Here is a 10977-nt window from a genome sequence, read left to right as displayed (position 1 = left end):
TAAACTTCTCTGCTTTTCTGTGTCGAAACTTCTCTGGTTCTAAACTTCTATACTTCCATTCTTCTAAACTTCCATACTTCTCTGCTTTTAAACTTCTCTGCTTCTATACTTCTTATTCTTCTATACTGTCATACTCTTATACTTCTAAACTTCCATTCTTCTATACTTTTCTGCTTTCGTACTTCTATACTGCTCTGCTTTTAAACTTGTATACTTCTTAGTTATGGGATTCGCGGGATTCGCGGGATTCGCCCTAATCCCTGCTAATCCCACGATGGGCTAATCCCACTTTTCTGCTAATCGCATTTGTTTGAAATTACATTAATTTAAAAAATTCCATTTGCACTAATGTTTTCCAAATGTTTCTTTTTATAAAAATGGGGCTCGGGGTGAATTAGCATTACTTTTACGTAACAGGACTATTGCTGCTAATTGTAATATTCTTTAGTACTTGGTGATGTGCTAATTGCTTTTTCCATTCCCACAGTACTTCATCGTAATTCGTAATGTCGTTTGGGTATAGGGAATATGCCTTACTCTATATTATAAAAGGGAATATCTCCTAATTATCTGTGAAAACCTGGTTCTACCCTGTGCGTATATTACTTTTCCACTTCTCCCCAAAGACTGGGCCTCGGCTTGCATCGCGTGGTTATCCGGTAACATCCATTGCCATTTGTGTAGCAAATGCGTCATGACGCATACTGTCTGGGCAAATCCAGGACAACGACAGATTCAGTTTCGATCCTGCTGCGATTCCACACGGAAGCATCACGAAAATGCGAATTCCACTGCTATCTAATTGCACGAGGCATTTCTGGAAGGAACGGCATCCAGATGCCTGCATATCGTTGATGCGCGTTGTGTCTGGGTTCAAATCTGTTACGTCCGAGGGGTACCCCAACATCGTCCCCACTAGCGTCTTTTGAGTTTGGCCCTTCAGAAACTTGTGCGTATAATACTGCGTGATTCTGTCTTCCATCTGTATGCCACGGTGGTATTTGAGGGTGAAGTTGTTGTTCTCAATCTCCTCCATGATTTTCTCTCTTGTAAGATATCTGCGTGTTCGTCGCTGTGCATCCTTCCGTAGCTGTGCTTTCAGCTGTATGTGGTTGATCAGATCTGGCCCACGATGGACTGGAGAGGTAATCAAAGCACAGGCTTCTTCATCCTGGACGTGGTGAGGGAGGATCTCTGCACAGAACACAAAACTTGGAACACTATTCACGTCATCGGGTGCCATTTGGTTCAAAAAGCACATGGGCACGCCTCTGTCTTCGGCGTACCTAGCGCAGGCGATGTTTGCCGCCTTTTCCATCGACGAAATCAGTACGGACGCCCTTTTGGTGCGCACCCGAGGCGACACAGATATCCCCATGTGTTCTTGTGCATCAACGTTCAACTCGTGATAGTCAACGTATTCTTCTTCTTCCACGGCCTGAGGAAATGTTTGGTTCACCAGGTTATAGATACGCTTCAAATCATTCATCTCCTCTGATTGTATCTGCTCTTCAGCCTCCACGTACGACAGTATCTTCGGCTTTGAGATGCGAGATAAGCATATGTGATAATCCGAATCGTTGATCATGCCATTCGAAATTGGGAAGCGTACCGTGAGGGTGCAGCTTCCCCGCCACCCTGCCAGACTCGCCATTCTCGCAATAGCTTTTGGGAGCATCGTCATGTTTCCCGTTGGCAAGAAGTGCGTCCGCCCTCTCTCCATCGCTCCGCTCAGCAGAAGACTGTTCAGGTCATGACCGATGTATCTCGTTACGTCTGATATATGCACAAACACATAATCTTGTTCACAATCTGCGTGCCTCCTGCCTACGCTTTCTCCCTCCCTTTCAAATTTCCCAATCGATACGGCGACGTTTCTGTCGTTTCTGTCCGCATGGTGGATAGAGTACGCCATGTGGTGACTGAATGTATGTCGCCATTCCGCGTCTTCGTCTGCTCTCCCATCCTCTTCAAAAAACATGGTTTCGGCGTACTCGACTTGTTGCGTACTAGCTTCACTTTCTAGGCACAACGCCCCCGCCATGAGTACTTTTTCGTCAAACGTATCCCGGATCCCCAGCTCCTTGCAAATGCTTGCGGCAAACTGCCGAGTTATATCCAAGTTCATCAAAGACATACTCAGCCTCTTGCGATCTACCTCCTGAAAATGTTTCGTTGCTTCCAAGGTACTCAACAAATCTGAATCGTATGTTATCATGCCGCGGGCATCATGCGGGCTGAAGCTGCAGTTCTGGAGGCATGTGATGGTCTCCATATACGTGTCATACGCTACATTCGAACTGAATATCTCTATATCTCCAGAGTATACCGATTGCGCCAAGGTATACCACGCCACAGCCGGTTGCGTAGGGGTAGTGGCGCTGTCTGCATTCAACGCCTCGTTAGCCTTGTAAAACATTTCATACGGGTTCAGATACGGATTTGGATCGACTTGGGTCACTCTGGCGTCGCAGTTCAGCACTATAGCAGCAGCGAAGAGGACGGATGGCGCAGTGGCTCTTCCTGAGAACAGACGTGACGCCACGCGATTCAACGTCACAGCTCCATCCTCCATGAATGTATGATTTGATATGCGCACACCGCTTGCTAGACACAATCCATTCTTTTCAATTCCTTCAATAGTCCTTTCCTGCACTCCAAGCTTACTTCTTCCCTTTCTCCAGATTACGTGTAAAATTTTGATTTGCTCAAGGCTAGCTCTAGTCCCGAACCATCCCTTCACTTCAAGTATGTCGTTCCCATCTTCAGTCGAACACCAAACTTGTCCAACTCTGGCATACCTCCCTTGCACACCTAGTGACATCTGTACTTCGGGGATTGCTGTAAATAACACAATATCTCCGACATTAAGACGTGATGAAGGCATTCTCTCACAGATATATCGTCCTTCTATACAAAAACAACGAGTAAACGTGCGCAAGTGGTAGCTCTCTCTCTCTCTCTCTAAATCTCTCTCTCCACCTCAGAATCGTTTCCTCATGTAAGTTCTACTAAGCTCTACTTATGAAGATATCAAAAAAAGCTATTCTACTCCAAGTCAATGACGCGCCCATCTAAAACTTGTGCCGTATGGAATGCGGTTCATCGCTCAAACCCCAAAACCGCCCAATGAAGAAAATTGCACACATTGAAAATACGCAACCGCTCCTATCGTCATGCTCCTATTGTAATGTTTTCCCCAAACGTAATAATAACCGCCTTTTCCCATTGCTCTTTTAAATATCTTCCTCTTTCAGGCAACATGCCATTCATGGCTCTTACAACAATTTAACAAATTGTTATTTTAAGTATCATCCTCTTTCAGGTAACATGCCATTCATAGCTTTTACCTTCTTTTCGGCGGCTGGCAACCAGCTGTACAACAATTTAACAAAAAACGGTACTCTAGGTCAGCGTTGCTAATGCCCACGCAGTTTTTATTATTTATATGAAATATCCCCCTCTTGGCCCCAAGAAAGTACATAGGTTGAAGTAAACTGATCAGAATGTTCTTTCCCATGTTGCCCACTACCTAGGGCGGGAAAGTTGCGCGACACAACTATCTATACTCCTACAACCAGGCTCATTCAGCATGCAGTCGAGAGCCTGCCTTTAAATCCCCATGTAGACGCTCTTGAACCCCTTCTTTTCCGCTGTCCCTGACTTCCCAAATAGAAAATATCTTTTACAGGACACCCTCACCGGTAAGGCGCGAGGTTTACTCTCCGCTGCGCGCAGGGTCTACTTTTACAACAAGTACTACCAACTTTTCAAGGCATTCCTACTTCGACCCTAGTCAGATTTCTTCTCCTCATACTCATCTAAATCTGGTGTTACCTCCTGTTCCTGGGTATCAGGGATTGGCAATTGGACAGGATTCCCACCTGAAGGCCCAACAGCAGCTTTCGCGGTCGAGCTACTCTCTTTGAGAATTTGCACTGGCTGAGTAGCAGGTACTCCCTCCTTCATTACAACATCATCCCCTTCCCCATCGGCTTCCACATCATCCACATAACCGTCATCCCCATCCACATCCCCTTCGCCGACAACCTCGCCGGTTGCATCATCCTCACCTTCATTTACGTCCTCGTCCGTATCGTCGTCCAGGTTGGTCTTCATAATGGGATCAAACTTTTGGAGCATATGAACACCATCCTCTAAGCGATGGCTCATTGGCACGAAATACAGGTGATATCGAAGGCAGCTCCCGTCCCCTGCTGAATCTCCATATCCGGCACCAGCATGAAACATGTCCCCACGACCGACGAAGATAGAGTACGGGGGTATCCTGAGGATTCCTGCCACACTCCCTTTCGACATAGCGCGAATACCTCGTTCTGGGGCCATCGATACCGTCTTATGCGAAAACGGACAAACCCAGACCGGCACTTCTAAACTGCCTGTGGTAATAGTAAAGTAACCGGGGTTTCTCTTGCCACGAACGGTGTCCGTTCTGCTCATAGAAGGAAAATCTGTATGCAGTGCCTGGCGCTTGCACCCTTTCGCCGTCAGCAACCACCGCCCACCGGTCTTCGGAATATACATCTCCTCGCTACCGCTCTTATTTTTCCATACCACCAACGCCGCCAGCGCTTGCGAAATACGGATGTCCAAAAGCGCTCTCAGCCGAGCAGTCAGCACCGTGCTTGCGTTTTGCTCTAGATGAGTAGTCACCCCGAAATTGGTAGTGGTGTAGCGAGCAATCCCTTTCTCACCCTTCACAGCATCGACATCGAAACCCTCATTCACAATCCAATTCCACACCGTGCGATTGTCGGGATCCCTCAGAGCCTGAGCGCCAGGAAAAGAGGCCTGCACTTCAGCCCGAAGACGTGAAAAAACATGCCGGTCCCCATCCATCTGCGGTATTGTCACCGACCCCACCTTCTCCGGGTTGCGTCCATCATCCAGAAAGTTGCTCAGAACGCAGTACCCCTGAGATTCAAGCTCTCCTCGTTTCTCAGCGAAATATGCGAGAGCAGCTTAGTCATTTGCAATGGCAGACGCCCAAGGAAGCAGGTTCTTGGGGACTTCAGTAAAGCGTTCATCGCCATCGGGAACGACCTCTTCTTGTGGATGATCGACGAGGTAGTTCAGCGCTGCACGCCAGAAGACCAAGTGGTGATTATCTCGAAGCACTTCGGCTGCACTGTTAAAAACACGTTCGCCCGGTGTTCATGCGGAACGAGTATCGTCTCCAAAAACGGCATAGCATGACGAATAGGGTTCTTCTTTGGCCATTGACTAGGGAATAGAAAAGCAAACCGGCACCATTGCGGATGCTCTAAACCTTTGTATGGAACCGGGTCGTCATACCCTATCGGCAGTACAGCTGCAACTTCATCTTTAAAGCCGCTTCCATCCGTGGAGGCAAACTTCCCTTCATCTCGAACAGTTTCCTTTTCCGGACGAGAGACGACATCCAGACCAAGGGCATCCATAATCCAAATAACCTCGTTCTCAGGCAAGCCTTCTAGAGCACGCACCAGATCATCTCGCGGCATATACCCGGACCCCTCATCCGTGGCAGCAGGATTGACATCATCTTTCCCCGTCCCCGCAATCTTCGGCTTTTTTCTCTGTCTTCCCCTTCCGGAGTCGGGCTCGAAATCCTCTTCATCTTCCCCGCGCTCGCTGTAGTTCCGCTTTTTACTCTTTCGCTTAGGTCGCTGACTGGAGCCTTCAGTTTGCTTGGTCCCATTCCCTTGTGGCTGTTTCGGCTCCTTAGCCAGCTCAGAGTTCTGGGCAGGGCCCGGAGTCTGCTTCGGCCGCAATGAATCTCCTGGTTTGGAATTGGGAGGTGTTCCTCGAGGCGACTCCGATTCTTGCTCATGGTCGCCATCATTCCTCCCTGACGATTCTGAGTTAGTGAGGGTTATACATCCTCCCTCCACCTCCGAATCTGATTCCGACTCAGCCTCGTAGTCTTCGACTCCAGGCAATGCCTTCAGACGCTTCTTCAGATTCGTCAGCTTGGTTTTCATAACGCCCTTCATCTTCTGACCTTCGTCAAACCTTCCCATGCCCGTCCGAATGCTCTCTCCAACTGTTACCTTCGTCTTTCCTACCGTACGCTGCAAAAACTCACGGACGGGCCACCCGCAGAACTCTGCAGCTTTTTTGATCTCACCGTATTGTTCGGCCACTGCATTATAGAATGCTCTGCTTAGTCGATCAAACCTTCCAGTGGCCCTCCATCCAGTTTGGTTTGCAGTTTCAATTCTCTGCGTCACGCACTGCAGTCCAAGCCTGAACCCTTCCAAGTCCATACCAAAGAGAACATCCGATGCCACGTGACTAAGATTCAAATTCAATTGAGTGTTCGTCTCCTCTAAAAAGATATCAAACATGGCCTGGTTCTGAGCAAGTTTCAGGCCAATCATTCCGTAACGTTGCAACTGCCTCATCTTCTGCTTCCCCAAAGTCTTTCCGGCGAAGAGGGCAGTCGCCAGATGGGAAGAATTAGATGCGCGAATATCAACGTCTTCTCTGGCATCAAGCGTCCTTGCTAAAGACACACAAGCATGAATCTGGTCCTGCAAGGTCATCTCTCTGTTCGTAGAGGTACTCTTGTTCAAAAAGGCACCAATGCTAACAATCTCCGCAGAGTGGAGACACGGAACATCTCGACGAGGAATCCACAGCGTCACTTTGACAGTTTGGATTCTCTCTCTGATGATCACGATGAGCCGGTGCCGCCCATCAATCAACCACACCTCCCTGGTGATCTTCCCATTCGTAATCATCTCTTCAGCCAAGGCACAGGTTAACCCGTTGCCCTCCTTCAGTGTTACCGATAGCGTGCCGGAGCTGGTCATGTATCCATTTTCTTTGATTGACTGGCGCATCTCTCTGAGGTGCTCCTCATCCACCAAACGAATGCTCTGCTTTGGCTCACTTATCAAAGAAACATCGATTTCGAGAATACACTGGCGGTAGTTGTTCAAATCTACCTCAGGAGCCAGCAGGGGATTGTCATTCTTAAGCCTGTCCTGCGCAGCACGCTCCTCTTCGTCAGAGTCCACAATTATGACGTCAGCAGCTTCTTCCGATATTCCAACACCGTTGTGGTACAATTGCCAAGTGGCGCTACTGCACTAGGCGGGCGCCAGAGGCATCGCCAAGTACAGTAGTAAGATGTTAACCGATACGGTGCATACGTGGCCAGCACGTGTAGATGTGGCCACGTGGGAGTCCACGTGTAGTTAGTGGCACCAGCTAGTGCAGGTGTACACGTGGTGCGCGACCGATCGGTGGGTTAGTACAGTAGTCATTTTTAGTTACCGTAAGCTACAGTAAGCTGGCTACAGTATGTACAGCTACTGTAGTCCGTCCGGTGCCACCGCCCTACTAGGGGGTATAAGATAGGGGGGCACCGGGCTGGAGGTAAACCGAGGCAAGCACGCCTCCCCTTACTTCCTACCCTAGTCCTTTACCGTACGGTTAAGTAAGTCCCGCAGGTTTCCAGCTCGCCACCGGTCGTACTGCTCTACACCCCAGTACGACTGCGCGTGTCCAGTGCGGTGTACCTCCCTTGTCCTGTGCTTCCTACCGTTCCGGATTATTCTACCTGACGCTCCAGTGTAGCGGTCCCCCAAGCTCCCTCATTTTAGGTACAGCCTGTCCTTTTTCGTTTACGGTTTAGCGTCCCTACGGTTGTACCACATTTTTGGTACTCTTGTGGAGGGAACCCTGGGGTTTCTAGACCCTCACCGTCGAGCTCAGGAAAGAAGACATCCGATTCGGTACGTGGACAAGTTGAAAAACACGTATCAACCCCCGGTTCAAGCAAGAAGTCAAGATGAATCCGACCGGAACCCCTGCGGAAGATTGCGGTTCGGGACGGGGCAGTACTCGCTCCGGCTCAGCCCGGGCGAGTACGCGCAGCGGACCACCCGGGTCCGTGCGCCCCCGTGTCGAAAACCCGGAGTCACTGCTACGGGTGACAGCCGGTACAGGGCAGAACCCAACCAATACGGAGGTGACGGCCCCTGGGGCCGTCCCGGCCCTCGCTGGTCGAGCGGGTACCGAACACCGCTCCCAGTGGGCATTAAATACCCTCTGGCCGCGCATGCAGACGTGGCTGGAGGAAGCTCTCGTTAAAGAGGTTCCTCGCCACGTCGAGGGTGCGATTAACCGAACGGTTCCGCCGCTTGTTGACGAACAAGTCCGGGCCGTCGTCACGCCCGTCATCGACGACGTCGTGGGTGCCCTCGTAGAGCGTGAGCTCCGAGAGGCACTCGACCCTGGAGATCATCTTACACCGTTGGGGCTGAGCCTCCAGACAGCTATCAACATAGCTGTCGAGGCTCGCCTCGCCAACTTCAATCCGAACGGTACTGTAGCTGAGGCACCTCAACCTCCTACAACCGCTACGGCACCTCTAAAATTAATAAGAACCGGAACGGGAGATACAAGACCGACACAGGTATATATGGCACCTCACCCGGAGGCGGGCCCTCACCCGGAGGACCCACCTATATACCTGCCCGAACTTCAGGGTGTTACACGGGGTCCGACAGACAAGGACCCCGCGACCTATGACCGATACGGAAGACACCCTCGCCATGAGACAGAAAATCTGACGAGGTATGGCGAGACAGAAAATCGCTCGTCTTTCCGTTACGGTCCCAAGTCCCGACGCACAAGGCGCGGGCCATTACCGGAGGAAGAGGAGGAGTACTCCGAAGAAGAACCGTACGGTGACAGAAAAGCCGTCCGGCAAGATTACCGTCGCTATAGGTCTCGGGCTGGAGCCCGTCGTCGAGGAGGTGATTTTCCCTCCGACGGAAGCTCGCCTGATTCGACCAGCGACGAAGGTCGGCGCCACCCGGGCAGCCGGCGAGACCGTAGCCACCGACGCAAGTGGTCCGGCTCAGAGGGCTACAGTACAGACCCCGAGCCGCACGACCAGGGGCGCCGACCGGGTAGAAGTCGTCGGACTACCGAACGGTCAGCCCCCACCAAGAGGGTCGATGTGATTAAACCGCTTAATGATCTATTCACCAAAGCGGTTAATTACAAGACCTACCGGTTGGAACGTCGCAGCGCCCGGTATAATTCCGAGGTCGCGCGGCATATCAGCCGTATCCGCAAGAAGCTGGACGTGCAGATGAAATCTCACACGTTCAGTGGACAAGATCCCATAGCGGTATTGGGCTTCCTTGCCCGGTTTAAGATGGCTTGCGACCATAATGGGGTAAGCCAGGGAGCTGCCGTATGGTGCTTCCAATTCTACTTAACCGGACAGGCGCATGCTCTACTGCAGTCCCGCCTTATGGGTAATACCATGGCGGTGGACGCCGAGCAACGCGACATGCTTGAGAGTTACGAGGAGGTAGTCAATTTCCTTTTACGGACCTACGCTACCGACGAAACTATCGCCGAGGCCTACACCGAAGTGGTTTCCTTCCGTCAGAGTTCTAACATGACGGAAGAAGCCTACAGCAATCAGCTGTGGGACAAGGCCCTCCGATGCGGTACTGTCTTCTCAGACCGTCGGCTCAAGTCGCTGTACGTCGAGGGGTTGCTCCCAGCGACGTGCGCGCAAGTGCGAAATTATCTAGCGACACACGCCACGGTAGACTACCAGGCGGTCGCTAGGTACGCACAAGCCATCGGGGAGACACACCGTTCGGCAAGGCGGCACTTATTGCCATCGAACGTCGCGTCCCGTGACGCTACAGGCAAGATTGCCTTTAACCGCTCGGCAAGAAAGACTCCGGTGTTATCCGTCGAGTCCTCGTCGGAGGCCGCCTATACAGGCGCCTCACCCAACGCAGAAGGAATATTGGCGATGACGAGCCCCACAGTACACGCAAGTACCGTGAGCTCGCCGCCAACAAGTTTCCATCCTTCTCCGGTACCGTCAGTGGGAGGGGCTGTAGCCCCAACGTCCACTGTAGCCGGTTATGGCCGCCGCTACGGAAGCGGGGACCAACGCGCAAGGTGGGGACCGCCTCCGTGCCGGTTCTGTCTGGACCCCACTCACCGACAGGAAAGCTGCCCTATTGTCGCGGACGCCTCGCTGCGAGCCCAGCTCCTAGCAGCGAGGGAAGCGAACTATCAAAAGTTACGCATCCGACAGGGGCTCCGCCCTGGGTCTCCATTCAGTCGTCCACAGGGACCGGTGTGGCGAGGAAAGCCCTCATCTCAAACCACGCCGGTCAACCTGGTGGACGAGGGGGTCGACAAGGCGGAGAAGCTGGTCGCTGAGGAGGAGGAGGATCTCCAACTCACGGGGGAAGACAGGGAGGACGCGTAGAGGCGACGTCGTCAAAACTCCCTGTCTGCCTCACCCCGGAGGATCCTTCCCCCTCAACTCAGGCAGCAGAGCCGAACCGAACGGAAGACGCGCCGACCGAAGCGGAACCTATTTGCTTCTTCAAGAGGCAGAACTATAAGGTTTCCGCTACGGTAGGGCTGCGACAAGCGAATATGCGGGCACTGTCCCCAGTCCTAGACTCGGGGGCAGCGCCCAACCTCATCCATATACGCTGTGTGGCCGAGCCATGGCGCGCGGCCATCCGTCCGGTAAAGAGCGCACCGCTGGTGGACGCCTCCAATCGCTCAATGAGCGCCCTTGGACAGCTTACACTGTACGTCCGCATCGGAGATTTCACAGCCAGGGTCAAGTTTCTCGTGGTCACTCGCCTGGCTGTGGATTGTATATTAGGGACCACCTTTATAGACCAACATATCAAGGCAATTCTACCACCGCGACGGAGGGTTCTCTTCCATCATGCCCCCTCAGTTACAGGCACGACGCCATCCAAATTTACTCATAAGGAACACCGAACGGAAACAGAAAAATCGCCAAGAACTAAGCCGTTTCCGAGCAACACGCCGTCTCGGAAAATACGCATGGTGCGGGGAATTACAATTCCCCCCATGACGCAAGCAACCGTACGGGTGGCGACGCCGGTCGCCGGGCTCTGCTTCTTACAGAACCATCCCCGCACGGCAGAGAAGAACCTG

General features: G+C 51.9%; 1 protein-coding gene across 1 annotated transcript; it reads right to left on the bottom strand.

Annotated features, from left to right (window-relative positions):
- Positions 1 to 652: 652 nt before the first annotated feature.
- CHC_T00009391001 (VacB/RNB family exoribonuclease) lies at positions 653 to 2887 on the bottom strand. Its single transcript, XM_005714681.1, has one exon. The coding sequence runs from the start codon at positions 2885 to 2887 to the stop codon at positions 653 to 655; it is 2235 nt and encodes a 744-aa protein (XP_005714738.1).
- Between the last annotated feature and the right edge of the window lie 8090 nt (positions 2888 to 10977).

Source organism: Chondrus crispus, genomic scaffold, assembly GCF_000350225.1.
Source record: "Chondrus crispus Stackhouse genomic scaffold, scaffold_194, whole genome shotgun sequence".
NCBI lineage: Eukaryota > Rhodophyta > Florideophyceae > Gigartinales > Gigartinaceae > Chondrus > Chondrus crispus.
Note: the sequence above shows the minus strand (reverse complement) of the source record. Positions and strands in the feature narration are given on the sequence as shown.